Here is an 18,707-nt window from a genome sequence, read left to right on the forward strand (position 1 = left end):
TCCCTGATATGCCATCCAAATTTACTTTGAGATGAGTCTTAGTGAGCTGTGGGGCTCTAGTTATCTGTTTCCTTATGAGCACTTACATAATCAACTACAACCATATCATATTTTTAGGGCTTGAAATGTGTATTCTGTCAAGCTAAAAAGAGGAAAGGCACCACTCCTTCCAGGGTTAATGTAAGACTCCAGAAAGGGACAGCTTCACCACCTGGACCCCAACCCAGAGTCAACCATCCAGGGCCAGACACACCCTCCTCTGGTGAGCCACAAGGGTGACGGCGAAAGTTATCCCAAGTCAAAACTTTCTTCTACGTCAAGGAAACAGCATTCACCAATTAACACAAAGGCTGTACACTCCCGCAGACGCTCTTGCTACTCTGCTGTACAAAGTTCAAAACGACTGAGGGAAGCACCAGAGTCCTCTGAGGCATTTTATTTGCACGTATGTATTACATCCCTAGAAAAAGAATCCAAGGATTTTCCCTCCTGTGTGTTTTCGTCTTGCTTCTTCATGGTCCATGATGCCAGCTGAGGTTGTCAGTACAATGAAACTATGGAAAGTTTAAAAAAAAAAAAAAAAAAAAAGCTGGTAAGTTTTTCCTAAGAATGTTCAACACAGAGCTACTTTCTGGTACAGAAAAACTCCAACATTTATCAGTGCTTAAGATGCCTTCCCATAATGGACACACAGACTAATGCTGCCTCCACAGGCTGGCAGTACACAGGCACGGTTCCTAGAACCAAAGACCCAAACCCAGAGATATCAGCTATACACATACAGCCCTGGCCTCAGCTAACAACGAGAAGCAATGTTACCTAAGAGCAAAGACTGGAACTCCTTTAACTTCAAAATGTCACTTTCTGCTCTCAAGGAGACATGCAATCTAAAGCATTAAAGTACTGACTGAATTGTTTCTGCCACTTACTGTGTGTACCATCACAGGCAAACTACTGTACACAGTTATTTGGACAAAGGGCGTCCCACCTGGCCTGGCTACCTCATGGGTTACTATGGGGATCAACGTAAGACACAGAAGGTATGCCAACTGGGAGGCATGAAAATTAGTATCGTAACTACAATCAGAAATGACTCGCTCATAACACTATACCTGTTATACGGCAGCCACGAAGTGGGAGTAAATTCAGCATCACCAAACATGACTGTGGGTTTAAGTTCTTAACCACAAATAGATAAGCACTTACTGTGTCAGATCTTAAAGTGCTTTACCAGAACTAAATCAGGTGATACTATAACTTACAAGAGAACTACTACCATTTTTAAGATGAAGAAATCAAGGCTATGACTTGCCCAAGGCCTCACAGGTTTAAAGCAGAAAAACCAGGATTTGAACTCAGTCTCTTACCGAGGAGGAAGATTTTCAAATCGAGTTTCCCCAGAGGCCAATGGTTGAGAAGTCATTCTGGCCATAGGAAGGGATTCACAGTGAACATATATGAACTATATGCACTGAGCCAAAAGAGCAGACATTAAAGGGTACACAATTCTGCTGTCTCTCAGCCAGCCTCAGCTCTTCCACGCCTCTCAGAAACTAGAGCCTAACACATGAAGTATGGCAACACAGAAGCTAATCCTTGAGTCAAGGATGGAAACGGAGACAACTGCTACTGCTATTAAGTTAAAAAAAAAAAAAAAGCTCAAGTCAAACTGCATCACAGGGATCCACAGCATTAACTTTTAAATACGGAAAATTGACTCACCCAAACTGACGGGACGGGAGCAGGTTATTCTGCCATTTTTCTAGATCTTTCAGTTGCACATCAAACCTGGGGCTGATCACTCCACACTGTAAAAACAGAACAGAAAACGCTGTTCACACTTCACCAATAACAGAAAAAGAGTAACACTAAAATGCATTTATAACTGAATAGTCATATAAACCAACCAACTCAACATTTAATGGGTAACTATTTTGTACAATCTTTGATATAAATGCCATTTGAAAAACACAATTAAGACTATGCCTACTTAGGAAGAAAAGGCAAACTATTGAAAAAGTCAACAGAAGAGGTAACACACCAAGATAACACCAGTGTGCATTCCTATGGCCCACAGAGCTGCCTCAGCACAAATGACCAGATTTTAAAGAACTCAAGTCTTAGACAAATAAATTATAGTCAAGCCCTACTAATCTAGCAAAATGTATAGAAGGCAGAACGAGGTAGAGTTATCCCACCCACATGCTATGACAGTGTTGGGTGGGAGAGATGACACAGCAACAACTATCCTCCAAAGTGAGAGCTAAGAGCCAAGGCACTACAATCCATCACACCTAAACCATAAAACACGATGAAGTTTCAAATATCCACTAACAGGCTACATGAATCTATCCGTGGGTTCACACAAGGTCTACGACTACATCCAATTTGGTGGAAAATGAGGGGACTAAAAGGCTCTTTAGTTAATTAGAGCTAAATGTGACCCCGCCCTCTGCTAGACCACCAACTCTACAAATCACTAGCGCACTTAAAAAAAAAAAAAATCAAAGCAGGAAGCCTCCTGCTGTTTACACACAAGAAATGATCACGTGAGAACACTCAGGATTAGTACCTTCAGAGGGCTAAGGGAGCGGACAGAAAGTTGTGTGTGCACATCCACATAAGAATCATTCAAGATTCCAAGATGGGACTTCCTTGGTGGTCCAGTGGTTAAGACTCTGGGCTCCCAATGCCGGGGGCCCAGGTTCGATCCCTGATCAGGAAGCTAGATCCCACATGCCCCAACTAAGACCCGGTGCAGCTAAATAAATAAAATAAAACATTTAAAAAAAAAAAAAAAAAAAAGATTCCAAGATGCTTAACTGTAAACTAGAAGAGGCTATGAGATTAGAACTTAGTGAAGTCTTTGGAGCTGGTACACTTCCCTAGACAGATCTGAACCCACAGAAACTGAAAATGGACCTGTCATGCCCAACTGCCCCATGGCAGGAGGCCCACTCAGGTTCTTCTTTTTATAACATCACCTTACCAGCTACAAATGTCACTTGACTGTCAAGGGCAATCCCACACTGGATGCAAGCAATACAGGGATAGGAATAGGGAAAACCCAAGCAAGCTACAGTGAAAGACCTTTCTGAGGCCTCTACACTACCACACCCAGGCCTGCTTTATTCCAGCAGCAAAAATCCCTTCCATTCAGCTAGCAGAACTCCAGCACATCCACTCCCAAAGCAGATCAATCTTAAGAGGATACAATCAAAGCAAGAATTTTCTTAATCTATAATCTTTAAACACTACCTTACTTCCCAACTGCATTACAATTCCACAATAAGGTACATCTATCTCCTGCATGAAGGAAACTGAGGCAAAAATGTCTTATAAAGTAAGAAAACTGCAACTGAGAGAAACCAAAAACTAATTCAAACAGTTAAATGTGGCAGGGCCTGGATTTCAACTACCTGTTAGCCAGGATTTTCTAAACTAGTATACCACTGAACAAGGATGTCACAAATGAGTTCCATTTGGGAAATACTCTGTTAAAACTTATTTCTCAAGCTATTATGTGTAGTTCAAGAGAAATGTGGTACAGGGCACTTCTCCAACTAAGTTTTTTTGGTTTTGCTTTTTTAACATCAACAAAAGCTGCTGCAGGACAGCTTTAAACTATATACTGGAACCAGCTCTTCCACAGTTTACTGAGACCTTGAGCAGGACTCAGCTCTCAGCTTCCTAACTCCTAAAAACAGGGGAAAAAAGACACGCCCTCTTGTACTTCAAGAACATTGTGAGGGTCAGAGCGAAAGAGAAGTGAATCCAAATCCTTCCGTGGGATTGGAGTCTAATGGCTACAACAGAACAAAACAAGACATAGGCCCAAAATTCCCTTCAAAAATTCTTCAAAGGCTTCAAATTCAGTAGTTTTCATCTGACACTAAGTATCCACACAGGAAGCAAATTCACTATGTAAGGAACCAACTTTGTAAAATAGGAATTGTTGGTCCAGGAAATAACCTTATCAATAAATCTGGCCCCTGTCACTAACCACTCACTTTCTTGGCCCATGTGCCCCACTCTGTTGGACCCCTTGCAAATAGGAAAGCTACAAACCTGAACACAGAAAGCAGGGTAGCAGCTTAGAGACCCCCAACTTGCTTATAGACAGATACCTACCCCCAAAATACATGGAATCAGTTAAACCACAAAGTCAAAAGAATCAAACAGATTCAGTAGATTATGCCTACAGGGAGAAGAGACCTCAAAGACATACATTCAGCCTATGTCAGCAAAAACAGAAATATTAATAGTTAGAGAATCCCATACTCTCTGTTCAAAATACCCAACAATCACCAAGCGAGACGAAGGACCAAAAGTTATTTACATTGTCAGGACTAGTGGCCTTGAGCCACCCAAGATTCAAACACCAGTATCATCGGTTGTTCATTTTCACCCAACCCTCCCGCATCTCCCTTCAGATACCTTCTACTCCACAAACACTAAGTTAACTCACAATTCTACCTGGAGAACAAACGAAGTAAAAGGTCCTATATAAAAATTAACGATTTTAATCAATCCTTAATCTTTTTAACCTAAAGCAAGCACATTATCTGATTCTACAAGGGCAATTATAACATGGAACACCTTGGTAGACCATTCTGAAGGTTCTTAAACATGGAAGATAATCAATCCTTACCTTATTTAGCCTGCCTGTGAGGTTCACAACAATTTTCCCAGCCCTGTGATCATCGATGATTTCAAATTCGCCAATGTAACCTACAGAACACAAGTGACTGTATTAAAAATAATTTTTAAAATTTAGGGGGCAACACCCAAAACAATCCACCCTGAAATGTTAAAAAGGGGATTATTTCCTCCTTGCCTTTTCACGGCTTCCCACTCCCAAAGGCTACCTCGTGCCCAAGACAAAACAATCCTCCTTTCCATCCCAAGGAGCTCTTAGGTTCAGGGCCCTTTCAGTGACATGTTGCAGCTGCAATGTTACACAAAGAAAGGCCATTTTAGCTGCCAAACTTTCTCTTCCTTTCAACAGTTCTACCCTACTCAGTTATTTCTTGAACAGCATCATTTGTCCAGAACTACCCTGTCCACAGCCCCAATCAATTGCATTAGTTCCCATGTATGACTGCCACCTTGTTCTCCCATCTTCCCACATCTCCCCACATCTCTCCAACAGTTAACTTCTACAGGACCCATTCTGTAACATGTTTACCTCAAAACATAATAAACAGCAAGACACTTACCATGCTTCATCATCACAGTGAGAAACCTGACGATGACTTTGGAGCACGGCCTAATAAGAACCTGGCGTTTGCCTCTCTTTTCGGCATTGTTGATACTCTTGAGAGCATCGGCCAGGACATTCATGCGCACCATTATGGCTGTTCAGGGAAGACAAAACAGGGATTTTATTGGCATTGCCATTAAAAGGCACCCAATCATTCCACTGCGAACACATCCTTCCCTTTCTGCCTCTATCATGAGGAAGTTTCCCCATTTCTAAGCAGGCTAGTTCCCCAGGATACCCAGAGGAATATGTCGACTGTGTCGAATCAAATAATTCATTTGATTATTTCATTAATCAAATGAAAATACCAGCCATGGTAGGTCAGTTATTCAGAACGGGAGCCGACAATCACCAGCAATATTTTCCAAACTTCTGGAATCCAGCAGCATCTGTACTATTTAACATTGTCCTTTAAACCAACTGACTCAGTGTCAGCCTTGTCCTAACACCCAAAAGATACTAGTCAACTCTCACCTAACACCCGTAACTATTAAAATGAAACGTCCGTCCTTGTGCCATCTAAAATTATGACCAACAGCAATCGTAGCACACTGGTAAGCAGAAACATTTCACATGCACCAGAATCGACTCTATCACAATGGGCACGAACTTCAATAGTTTTGAAAGCTAAGGATAGAGGCATGCCTCAAATGACAACAGTAGGGATCCAACCTGCTTCCTCAAGCTCAACAAAGTGTCTGAGAGGAAACCCTGGGGCCCAGACGACCCAAGTTCGTTCCAGCAAACCGCCACCCCAGGCAGGATCCAGTTTTCCCTCCTGAGGATCTTCTGTCTCCCAAGCTCCCGGCGCGGCCGAAGTAATGGGAAGCTGCACGGCTCACCAAGGTTACGGCTCCCCGATGCTTCTCGGAGCCAAGGAGCTGCCTCGACCACTAATGGGAGATCCTGGCGCCGCCGAAAGAGTCGGGACTGCCCCCTGACGGTCGAAAGCTCCGGGTCCCGCCGGGGCTGCGGCCTGCGCCTCAGAGACCGGGCTCCCCAGAGTGCAGAGCATGGGGCGGCCGGGCAGGACTCCCCCCTCCGCCTGCCCAGACCCCTGCAAGGATAGTATCCCCGGCCCAGGAGGTCTCCGACATCCTCGCAGGGCACCGAAGCCGAGTCCTAGACCATAGGATGGCACCGATAGTTGACGGATGATACTAGATCGCTGAGAGAAAGACACTCACCGGCACGGAAAGATGGCGGAAAGAAGTTGGGCGGGGCGAGTGAACGGAATTATGGGAAGCGGTCGGGCTATCGCGAGACTTTCAAAGGACCGCCAAAAACAAAAAAAATTAAAAAATGAATTGCCTAGCGGAAGGAGGCGGGCGAGGGGCGGAACCTCCTCAGGGGTGGGCAGTAGAGAGTCGATGGAGTCGAACACCCAGGCGAGGCCCTGGGGAGCTAGCTGGTGGAGGTGCGGCGTTAGCACAGGTTCGACTACCTTCTAGCATTTAATCCGTAAAAGTCAAAAACTGACAAGGGCCTAGATATTTGCAAATTTTTATTGCAGTAACTGTTTACCATTTAGAATTAATTTTGATACTTGCGTATTTACAGTATCTCTAGAAGGACCCACAAGAAATCGGTAAATGCCTCTGGGAAGGGCGTTAGGAACTGGGATGGAAGACTTGCTTTTCTCCCAATACAATTTAGTTTTGTTTTTTGAAACATGTATAGAGTACTTTTTCATACAGTCAAAAATATATTTTTTAATCGGTGCTTCCTTTTTGACTCTCCCTAAATATTAGAAATTATTTACTGGAGTTCCAGGCTTTGCTTTTGAGTTCTGAGATACACAGTTTGGAAGAAAGCCACAAATGTTTCAAAATAAACGCTCAGCCTTTTAAGCGCTTTCAAAATAAACGCTCAGCCGTCTCAAATCCCAGGTGAACAGATGAGATAATGGTGACAAAGGGCTCGCAAAATGTCTAGCACGTAGTATATAAATGCTCAGTAGGTACGGCTTGAAGCCCAGGGTCTGACGGCCTGGGAGGAAGTGAATTCTGGCTCCGCCCTCTCCGGAGCTGAGTAACCTCAGGCTAGATATCCAACATCTGAAACTTCTGCCATGGACTGCTTTCCTCTCTGCTGTCACCCTTACCCTCCCTTCTTACCCTTCCTTGTGTTTCCCACTTGGCCGCCACAATGATCGCTTTAAAACTTGTCAGACCTCGCACTCTCCAAGGGTTCCTAGCACCCTCAGTAAAATCCAAATTCCTTACCAAAACCAAGGTCCTCCCTGACTTGCACACCTGCCTCCTTGCCTAGGAACATCATCCCCCCAACTTTCGCCCCTGGCTTGCTTTTCTTCAGATACACCAAGCATACTCTGCCTCAAGGTCTTTGCATTTGCTTTTCCCTTTAACTTGAGTATTCCTCCCCCCCAGTTTATCCCGAGACTTGCTCCCCACTCCCTTTCCTCAGGTCTCTATTCAATCACACACTCATACAACCTTCTCCCCATTCGCCCCAACCCCATTGCCCTGCTTAATTTTTCTCCATAGCACTTAGCACCTGAAATATTGGAAGTGTATTTATCGTCTGTCTCCATTAAGTAAGCAGGGATTTGGTTGGTTTTGTTCACCGCTGTACCCACAGCTTCTAGAAAAGTCATCTCGTACATAGTAGGCGGCTGACACGTATTTAAATAAATGAATGGGCAAATCAGTTTCCCGATTTGCAAAATGGGGATGATACACCAATCAGTTGAAGTTGCTATGAGGGTAAATGAAATAATCCATATAAAAGAGACACATAAAACCCGGGAGCCTGCGTGCTCAGTCAGCGTCTGTGATTGGCATCACAGCCCACCTCCCCCACCCCCAATGCTTCTCAAATCCCAGGTGAACATTGAGGAGAACCAAGCTCCCAGTTTGAACATCTCAGGGATATAAAAATCTCTGGTTGTAACTTACATTTACAAAAGGACATTTGCTTTTCTAATGAACATTTCCTTTAAGAACTGGTTACCTGTACACTTAACAACACATTCTGTTGACTAAAAATGTGGTGCTCACCTTGAGGGCCTTAGCAACAGTGGGAAGGTAAGTGAATAAATCCACTTTCCTTCAAGAGCCTTACCATAAATAGAAAATTAGTACCACCATCTCTTTATACACTTCATTCATTCATTCATCCCTTCATTCAGGAAATATCTAATGAGTGCCTACCGTGTGCCTGCCAGGTGTTGTACCAGGTGAGAGGACAAAAATGTCAGTTCTTGCCCTTAAGAGGTACAGATCCTAGCAGACACAGATCTCTAAATAACAGCACAATACTGGGCAGTGTGCCACATAGGACGCCAATATGAAGTGCTGTGAGAACAGAGAAGTGGCCTGGAAAGTTGCTGAAGCTCTCACAGAGGAAGCGCCATTTGATCTGTGTCGTGAAGGGCGCTAACAACTACTAATTCCTAACTGCCACTAAGTGCTTCCTGTAGATTAACTGAATCCTCAGAACAACACATGCAATTACATAATGTCCCTGTGAGATCTGTACTATTATCTCCACTTCACAAATGAGGGAGCAAACTAAATTCAATCTTAACTTAGTCTCCAAATTTTGCTGTAGGTTAAAAAATCAAAACAAAAAAGTGGTCACTTATAACTTGTCTAAGCTACTAAATTACTTGTGGGGTTTGGGGATCCTGAAACGTTAGGAAGGGTGTGTGGCCTATAGATATTAATAGCTAGGAGGGCATATAAAGATGGACAGAAATCTCAGAATGGTTGGATTGGAACTGGAAAAAGGGTAGAAGGGTGGAAATGGAGCGGGAGGGCCATGTATAAACTGCCTCTTGTCATCCTGTGAATTCTGGAATGATAGGACCTCTGCCAGAGGTGGTGCAAAGGCAAGAGTTGAAAAGGGACCTGTGCTGTGGCCAGAGCTAGCACAGGAGTAGCCAAGTTGGCCTGGGGAGTAATCATAGCTGCATGTGGAAGACCAGCATTTCAGAGCATCCAGTGACCAGGAGGAGACCTATGGTGACTGGGTTGAGACTTCCCTGTTCTGGACATCATCAAGCCCCCAGGAGGCTCCAAGGAAGGATCCATACGTTTTGGGGAGAGGGGGAGCAAAGAGATTTAATTTGACATTGAATCTGTTCCCAGGATCCACTACGTATAGATAGTAAGGCCTAATGATAAAATATCCAACTGGGGCTCTTTTTTTTTTTTTTTTTTTTTTTGTGGTATGCGGGCCTCTCACTGTTGTGGCCTCTCCCGTTGCAGAGCACAGGCTCCGGACGCACAGGCCCAGTGGCCATGGCTCACGGGCCCAGCCGCTCCGCGGCATGTGGGATCTTCCCGGACCGGGGCACGAACCCGCGTCCCCTGCATCGGCAGGCAGACTCCCAACCACTGCGCCACCAGGGAAGCCTGGGGCTCTATTTTTTAAAAAATTCTAAGTGCAGACAAAAGTCACCCACCAATTATTTACTGAGCAGCTCAGGTACCGAATTCTGAGCTAGGCCCTAGGGTACAGAGGTGCCTGGGCAGGCACTCTCTCCTGCATGGCTCCCTGCCTATTCTTCCAACCAGGCCCTCTCACACATCACCTTTGGCCATCAGTTATTCATTGTATCTCCTTTTCCATCTAGGGTGGTGCCTGGATGTTTACTGAATGAATAAATTTAAACCTTTTATTTCATTTTATTCTTAAAGAGCACCTTATAGCCATGTAATGATCACACAGGGTAGTTCATTAATTGGGTACATAAATCCGATCATGTAAACGTTGTACTGGCTAAGCTATAAAGAAAGGACACAAGGAGGGATTCCAGCTTTTTTATTTTTCCCCTTTTACACAAAACAAAGTAGAAGAAATAATACAGGATTAAAACTGCAAAAGTAGTTAATTGGTAGAACACACATACACACAAAAATCTAGGAAGACAAGCTTATTTACAGTGAGGAAACACATGTAAATTACGGTAGTTTGTATACGAAACATTAAAAAAAGAGAAGTCAAACATATGCTACATGGGTGCCACTGTTTACAGCAATATTGAAGGAGAGAAAACAACACTTACTTAGGAACAGATACACCACAAGGTCCAGGTTTTACAGCATCAGTGCAATAAATTCACAAAACTATATTACAGCTAGTTAATCAGTTTAAGAATTGTTCCCAAATATGTCACATTTCCAGTCCTCAGAGGTTCATTCCTACAGATTTCAACTACTCCATCTATGGGGACCAAAAGCAGCCAGTGATACCATAAAATGAGAATCTTGAGGCTTACCTTTAAAGGCTTATTCTGGTCTTGAAAAACTAGTAGGATTTTCTACTGAAATGAATCTTGACTAAACACAGGATGAGTTTTGTTCTTTATCGGCTGGTCTTGGAGTGAAGGTCATAGACATGACTCTTAACCTATTATGTACTTTAGTTTCATTAGCGAAAATCTGAAATCAAAAGTATGCTAAAAATCCTAAATACCATCTTGCGTAAGCCTGCTACTAAAAAGCACTTAAGGATGTACTAACTTCAAGTTTAAGTGCACGGGAACAAGAGTTCTAAGCCTGTCAGATTACCCATTTGGGAGGGAGGATCAATGCTTCCAACAAATTGCTGAATTCTGCACAAGGGAGAAGCCAACACATACTAGGCCATGGAATTACTTTCATTTTATTCCATGAGGATTCTTCTCCCACAGTGTCGAAACAGAATGAGGAATGAATCTTAACTGGTCTCTTCATCAGAAGTGGTAAACTTGGTTTCTATATTCACGAAGCCAGACAGTTGTTTAAGCAGACTGTGGAAGTAGACAGTAGAACCAGCTTCCTGTAGTCACAGACCACTATCTTGTATCCAGCTACAGCAAAGATCAACTTGAACAGTTATCCCAGGCCACTGTTAACTGTACTAAAGGATGAAGTTCACCACTATATTATTTTAAAAGTAAGAGTTCAATTAACCCTGGGTGAGAAAAACCAAGACGAGTGGTAATGATGAATGAGTTGTCCATATAAGGCCAGCGGATGACAACACACCCATGAAGACACTGGGCATAAAGCCTTACTTGGCAAGTCAGAATTTCTACTAACTAAGGGCAGAATGAGGGACAGCAAAGAGCTACATCTGTAACATTTTAGTATCCAGACAGCATAAAAGACACTGTCCCCAAGGACAATGTATACACCATTAATCACACTGCATAAAGCAGATGTATTATTCATTTTTCTTTTCTTTTTGTTTGAGAAGCTTGTTTATCTCTCTTTTGGCCATTCCAATGTACTTCGAAATGATTCCATGTTGGTTTAGTCCAGGAAGCAAGAGTAAGAAAGTCACTTAAAATTAAAAACAAAAACAAAATTACAAAGGCAGCAATTAACTTCCCAAAGATTCTAACATTTTATAGAAGGTAGTTCTTCAAACTATTACACACTCTAATGGGAGGAAGTAACATGAAACCCATTATTTCCATTGGTATTTATCCCCAGAAGCTTCTGCTTCATACCTCCCAACCTCAGATAAGACACACTGCTTATTTTTACCTCTTGCACATTACTTTCTACCTTGGTTATTAGTTCTTTGTCTTAACTTCCAGTAAGACCACAAACTCACTGAAAACAAGGACCTGGGATTTAGTCATCTTTCCATACTCACACAGTTCCTTAATCACTGCCTGGAACTCAGAGAGCAGGAACATATTGCTTACTAAATTCCAGTTAGACTTTACTGGCCAGGATGTGCCTGCAGTTTGTCCTCAAAGACTTACCTATCAGGTAGGTGAGAAGGAGGTTGTGGACTTGCTGTCCCACCCAAGCAACCGCAGCAAGAGAAATGATCATGGTCATGAAGTACTAATAATGAAAATAACAAGAATTTATCAACTTCTAGAAACAGACTAAGAAGCGAAACTTTAGGAGGTTGTTTCCAAGATTGGAAAATAACTCCGTTTTTATTCCCACTTTTCTTTAAAAATATTTAGTATCTATATATTATATAAAAGCCATAGAAAACTCCCTAGGTCTCCTTTATAGAATTTACATACATTCTCTCCTAGAATAACTATAATTCTGTATGTAAATTAAGTAGTTTGTAAGTTAACTACTTTTGCAATTAATAACTTCACATAGTAACCTCAAGTGAAGCTAAGAGAAAAGAGAACAAATGCTTCCTAAATATATGTCTTTTACATTTATTTCAGTAAATAAAAGAGAAACAAAAAATTCACCTCTACAAGAATAAAAAATTGAATGCAAAATGTAATTTTAACTTTTAGTTTAATACAGATAAATATTTATGAATGTACTCAGAGGAGTTAAACTAACAGATAATGATAAACATCAAACTACAACTAGAGTAAAGCAAAAAGGCTTTACACTACAATGAAGCAAAAATTGACTCAATCTTAAAATGTTGCTTTACTTAAATAAGTCAAAACTAAAAAAGTACCATTTTAGGCTTTTCTTCCTTTAGCGTAAAGAGGCGTTTCCACCAGCCCACAGCTCTGCGTCGAGTTTTTACGAGATTGCTGCAAATTTCATGGAATCTCTGCTGTTGCTCAGTGGTCCTAGGAAAAGAATCTTCCCTTTTACTATAGGCAAATCTTAACAGTAAACAGAAATACACCGTCCTCTCAAATTTCAGAAACTATCTTCTAAAGAAAATCTAAATAAAAACAACAATGATTCACCATTATGTTATAGAAAAAGTTCTTAAACCATTAAGACTCCTTTTGGGAATTCCCTGGTGGTCCAGTGGTTAGGACTCTGTGCTCTCACTGCACAGGGCCTGGGTTCAAAACCTGGTCAGAGAACTATATCCCACAAGCTGCTCAGCATAGCAAAAAAGACTCCTTTCATAGCACAGGAATAAGTTTTAACATAAAGACACACGTGTGTGTACAAAGTAATGGCCATCTATGGTTCTAAAGCCAAATTTGGTCAATGATAGTAACAAAAACCTCATGACTACTATGAGTCATGCAGAAATCAGTATGAATTAATTTCTCTATTCCTATATTATTTTGCAGATCCCAATGAATCCTGGGTGGTGACCCATCAGAGTCCTTGAGGAAGATGTGAAGTTTCAACCAAACAGTTACATTTAAGCACTGGTCAGTAAGATAATAACTACTAGCATTCAAAGCACAATACCCTCCACTGGGCTTCATACATTTGAGGCCTAGGCAGCCACAAAGAGCTCAAATCCAAATTCCTTATAAATTTAGTCCCATTGAGGGAAAATATAATCACAAACAAAACAGCAGTAAGAATACAAAAAGATCCTCCAAAAAGCCCTTTGTAGTTTATAATGTATTTTGGGTTCTGATTTTTGCCTTTGTACTGTCTTTGCTATACAGACATAATGGCTGCTATAAAAAGTAAGCCCTATGCTGGAGATGTGTTGCTTTCTCTCCTCTAGTCCTTGTCCCTATAAATCTGCAGTGACAGATACAGTAGCAGGGCTTCTACTGAGCCCTGGAACTTCTTATAAATAATCAGACCTTGTATGCTGCCCATAGTCAAGGCTGGACTGTGGCTAGGCAACAGTGTCCTTCCTTCTTCATAAAGGTCAAAAAACAAAATCACTCTGTAGATAAGACTGAGCCACATACTGATTACCACGAAACTTCAAGAGCTTACTTCTGAAAATTCTTCTCCAGGAGTTATGAATTAGCAGATTAGAATGTTATCTGGCTAATAAAGTCAGGGTCCGAGGTTGATTCTGTTAAATTGCTACATTGCATAGTTACAAACTTGCCCCCCAAACAGCAGCACAATGAAAAACAATTCAAAGCACATTTGCTAACACTAACCATTGTGCTATGGCAGAAACATCTTTATTTCAATACAAAAATGCTTAATTATCCCATAACTTAAGCAAACCCTACATTTAAAATTCTTATTTTTATAGAATTATTTTATAATTTGCTATTATCAGGAGAACGAAAAACGACAGGCACAAGTAGACTACCAATTAAATTAAAATAAACAACCAAGGGAGTATAGCAGCTAGGAGAAAAAAATCCATTCCTATATCTAGTTTTGCTCACTATTTGGATCAAAAGAGAAATGCAACATTCCAGAAGGAAGTTAAAAAATACTTTAACAGGATCCACAGCCACTTATCTTGGGAACTCATAAGTAACCCGTTCAAAGAGTGGTATAAATGCAATCAACAACCCACTTATATACATACAGCTTGAACGTATTCTAAAGCACTTTTGCTAACCTCCACTGCACTACCTCAAGGTCTCAACGTGAAACACAAGATCAATCTTTTTCTTTTTTTTTTGAAGTCTTTATTGAATTTGTCACAATATTGCTTCTGTTTTATGTTTTGGCCGGGAGGCATTAGCTCCCGACCAGGGATCGATCACGCACCCCCTGCATTGGAAGGTGAAGTCTTAACCACTGGACCACCAGGGAAGTCCCAAGATGAATCTTAAAAGTCAAAATATTTCACAGCACCCAGAAGAGTCTGCCTAATAGAAAAGTAGACATTCAATAAATAGTTGCTAAATGAACAGGCAAAAAAAATCTACGTTACTGTTTTCATATTCATTCAAAAGTAATTGGTGAAATTAATATTATAATATCTTAAATATCAATGGAAAAAATGTAGAAGTAGACATACTACTTTTATGGAAAGCCCATTATGAGGTCTGCAATCCTTGATAAAACATTACCTAAAAAAGCCTCACTTCAATAAAAAGGTCTAGGAAGAAAAAAAAGTCAAAATAAATGCTAGAGTATAAAAGAACTATAGAGATATAAGTACCGGAAGTTTGTGATTTATATCTGAATCAGCTAAGAAATTCTTTACATCAAACGATAAATCTAACCCCTAGTCACCTGATGGTTAAGACAATTCTCTGTGCTTAATTACAACACACTAGTCATAGCTACCTGGTGCAGTAACTTCTCAGAAATTAGACTGCCACATCATTATGCCACCTACCATTTATTGGAGCCAAAAATTCTAGGCGCTAGAATGGGAACAAGGTAGTCTGCCAAGCACAAAAACATAACAAAACAGGAAACACCCGACAGAACGGATGGATCTAGATAGTAGATAGTCCTGTTTAAAAAAAAAAATTAATAAAGGTTAGAAAAACATAGACGTCATTAATCCTAGCTGAAGATGTTTATCCTCCTAGTCCTCTGGTTCTCAAAGATGTTATTCACCTTTTTTATTCTAATTTTCTCACAAGTAGTTTTCCGGAAGCTTCATGACATCACAGCTGTAACGGTTAATGTAAACATGAAGAAGCAAAGGCTCTTTGGCGTCCTCAACATTTTTTAGCAGTGTAAAGGGTCCTAAGACCAAAAAGTGTGAGCCACAGATTTATTCAACTGCCTTGATAACTGAGTTTACAAAGTACTACAAATTCTGAAAACTAGGCAAACGGCTCTACGCAAAGGCATTCTTTACAGATTCAGGCACTTCCATAAATGGAACCTGAGCCCTTATGAGTAACAAGCACAATCTACAGAAATTTAATAGCTCACTTACAGAAACACCAAAGAAACCACACCCATGATGGCAGGTGGAAACCAGGCTCTTTCCCATCGGAGGACTTTATCTGCCATCAGCATCACTTCTCCCCATCCTTGCAGCTGCTCTTCCAGATTTGCAGTCTCTGCAGCCTACATATGAGTAACATTTAAAGCGATCATTCTACTAATCTCAACATTTCTGTGGCTCCTAGGGAGTTAAATTCTTCTAAGGCACCAGGTATGTAAAACAGCTCCTACAAATCACTATCTTAAACAAATTAGTTTCTCAGAAAAACGCAATTTTTAAACCAAAGACAGAAATGAATGGGGAAAAAAATTATCATTTAATGGTCACTTTCCAAGTCCAAGCACTGGGCTACTCTTTTACATGCATTATGTAACATAATCCTTATAGACCCCTTAAGATAGGGATAATCAGAGCCATTTTACAATTAAAGAAAGCGAGCTCAGAATGCACTTTCCCAAAGCCATGCACTACTAAGTGGCAGCACCCTGAGTATAAAATTGGATCACTTAAAGTTTCTCATTTCAGGTAGTTACAACTGGTCTGGTGTTTTGTCATTTCATTGATTTAGCCCCCTACTTCTGAATCCATTAGGAAAGCCTCTTCCCGAACAGCATTCAATTTCCAAAATAGCTCTTTGTGCAATGAAATCATTTAGATGTTGGCATCATCTGCACAATTAAGGAAAACTACTGTGCTTTTACAAAATTATAAAAGGCATATTAAGCCCAATATATCTCAATAAAATGCTTCTTACACTTATCAGGACATTTTGGTTAGACTTCAAATTTCTCTGCAAATTTGACCATCAGCTGCAAGTAGACTTCTCAGATGAGCTAATGGGGCAAAAAGCCCTTAAGCTGATTTTGGTAGAGAAAAAAAACTTGGAACAGGAAACCCATGTGTTCTTATAACTGTTACCACAGGGAAATATGCAAATGACAGGAGACAGGGCAGCTTAATCTTGATAAAGATGTTATCTGTGCCACACTGACACTTAGGTGACCTCAATGTTTCTGACTTTATATACCATGCTTAATACAGTTAAATAAGAGATTACCATGTGGCAGAAACTCTGCTGAATATATTATGTGCTTATACTTTAATTACTCCTCCCAACAAGCTCAGTTTCCACATTTTACAAATGTGGAAACTGAGATACACAGAGGTTTACATATCTGAATCCAGCAAATCCAAGGCCAAAGGCCTTGTTCTCCTTAAATTAAGTCACACTGCTCTGTGGAAAGAGCAGCCGAGCTCCAGGCCAGGATCTGTTGTTTCAATAGCTGTGTGAACTTGGGCAACGATCAACTCTTAAAAGAAACCTGGCTGGGGCTCACTAGGCTAACCATAGAAAAGGGGGTGGTGGTGTGTGTGCATGTAAGGGGGCAGAGGTCATGCATATCTAAAAACCAATGCAAAATGAAAATCACGCACAATCAAAACTGCCCTGCAAAGTCACTTAATTCGTTAGCACCTGAGCTCTTGGAAAATCAAAAGTCAAAATTAAATAATTTGGTTTCTCTATTCACTGTTGTTCTGGTGGTGAGTAGCATGCCTTTTCCTGGGGATAGGCAACTGAGAAGATGGACGGATTTCTCTCGTTTTTACCTAGATCCTGAGGGGGGATTCGTGCTGAGGTTAAAACTGTCTGCCTGTGATACAACCTTACTGTAGTTCCCTCCGACCCCGGCTTACTCTAAAATCGTCCTGGGACACCCCCCACCCTCGCCCAGACTTACACGTTCCAGACAAACGCCAGAACCTGCCACTGTCCCTCCAGCTGGATCCTACCTCCAGTTCCCAGCGGCGAGCTCGCAGCCTCCCTGCCGTTTTAAAGCTGTGCCAGCTCTAAAAGAAATTCTCGGCAGCAGCCCTTTGACCCTCCACCCCTGCCCAAGTATTAGGGGAAAAGGGCGAACGGACATCCTGGTTAAAATCAAAGACGGGGAAACCCAGATACAGCTGGGGTCTGGGCCGCAAAAGCGCTCGATGAGCCCCTCGCGGCCCTTTGCCAAGGACTGCACCCCAGGCTGGTCACAGCCCCCCTTCTCCCGCTTCCTCCTCAACCCCTAGTCGCGTTGAATGATCACGCGCCCTCCTCGCCCCGTCGTGCACCTTCCCCAGGGGATGTTAGGAGTCGACACTAGTGACCGCCAAGCAAAGGTTACCCAAGAAGCCCAAAGGGCAGGCGTCGTCGCCTGCACCTGGGAACGGAGAGGAGGGCCGGGCCCGCGGCGGGTGATAGGAACGAGGCCGCAGCGCACCGAAGTCCGGAGGCCCCGCTCGGTTCCCTCGCGACGAGGAGCTGGTACTCACCAGCAGGTTGGTGCTGCGATTATCTCCTTCCGCCATTGTTCCCGAGGTGCCCCCTCAGCGAGCGCAAAACGCCCCCAAAAGCCAGCCTTCCTCAGAGGCACTCACGACAACTCTAGCGAAAGGGCACGCCCAGCAGGCCGTTTATATAGACCAGCTGCCTTTCCCGACAGAACCCGCGAAGCTCGCTCCTCATTGGGCAAATCGAGATCACGCTTAAGCGGGCCGGACCAACCGCTGCTCAGCGCTTGTCTTGAAACCCAGATCAAAGGAGAAGGAGACCACGCGGGGCCGAGGGGGCGGGGACACGGAATAACCAATCAGCACCCAGGAGATGTGCTACACCCCGCCCAGGCCTTTCGGAATCGGTTCAACTGCCCCTGGACGGGGCCTGGTACGGCCTTAGTATCCCCAGGGAGGGCCGCCATGGTGGCTCTCGGACTCTTCAGGGGGACCTCAAAGCAGCTAAGGTACCTCTCTGGAATTTAGGCCTCAAGGAAATATGCCACCCAATATCAGGCGGAGGGCAGAGATGGGCATGTGACGCTAACCGCATTGTGATTAAGGAGGCTGGCTGGCTGGGATCTTCTTCCCGACCCAGACGGTGGCCCTGACCCTGGCTGTGCCCCTAGCCAGCCCGCCTTTCTTC

The 18,707-nt window shown here is 42.5% G+C and overlaps 2 protein-coding genes across 4 annotated transcripts; both read right to left on the reverse strand.

Annotated features, from left to right (window-relative positions):
• Positions 1–409: 409 nt before the first annotated feature.
• On the reverse strand, positions 410–6,482 carry RPS15A (ribosomal protein S15a). 2 transcript variants are annotated; one of them, XM_060031814.1, is made up of 5 exons: positions 6,451–6,482; positions 5,220–5,357; positions 4,652–4,731; positions 1,723–1,808; positions 410–554 (listed from the first exon to the last, which is right to left on the reverse strand). In XM_060031814.1, exons 2-5 carry the CDS (start codon positions 5,350–5,352, stop codon positions 461–463), a joined length of 393 nt encoding a protein of 130 aa, XP_059887797.1. In that variant the 5' UTR covers positions 5,353–5,357; positions 6,451–6,482; the 3' UTR covers positions 410–460. The 2 variants fall into 2 exon arrangements, with proteins under 2 accessions (XP_059887797.1, XP_059887799.1); XM_060031816.1 differs by lacking the exon at positions 6,451–6,482 and adding an exon at positions 6,106–6,418.
• A 4,213-nt stretch (positions 6,483–10,695) lies between these two features.
• Positions 10,696–18,183, reverse strand: ARL6IP1 (ARL6 interacting reticulophagy regulator 1). Of its 2 annotated transcripts, XM_060031817.1 has the most exons (6): positions 18,062–18,183; positions 15,734–15,867; positions 15,179–15,298; positions 12,668–12,785; positions 11,988–12,072; positions 10,696–11,556 (listed from the first exon to the last, which is right to left on the reverse strand). In XM_060031817.1, exons 1-6 carry the CDS (start codon positions 18,095–18,097, stop codon positions 11,438–11,440), a joined length of 612 nt encoding a protein of 203 aa, XP_059887800.1. In that variant the 5' UTR covers positions 18,098–18,183; the 3' UTR covers positions 10,696–11,437. The 2 variants fall into 2 exon arrangements, with proteins under 2 accessions (XP_059887800.1, XP_059887801.1); XM_060031818.2 differs by lacking the exon at positions 15,179–15,298.
• Between the last annotated feature and the right edge of the window lie 524 nt (positions 18,184–18,707).

The sequence above is a fragment of the Delphinus delphis genome, chromosome 15 (genome assembly GCF_949987515.2).
Source record: "Delphinus delphis chromosome 15, mDelDel1.2, whole genome shotgun sequence".
NCBI classification, from domain to species: domain Eukaryota; kingdom Metazoa; phylum Chordata; class Mammalia; order Artiodactyla; family Delphinidae; genus Delphinus; species Delphinus delphis.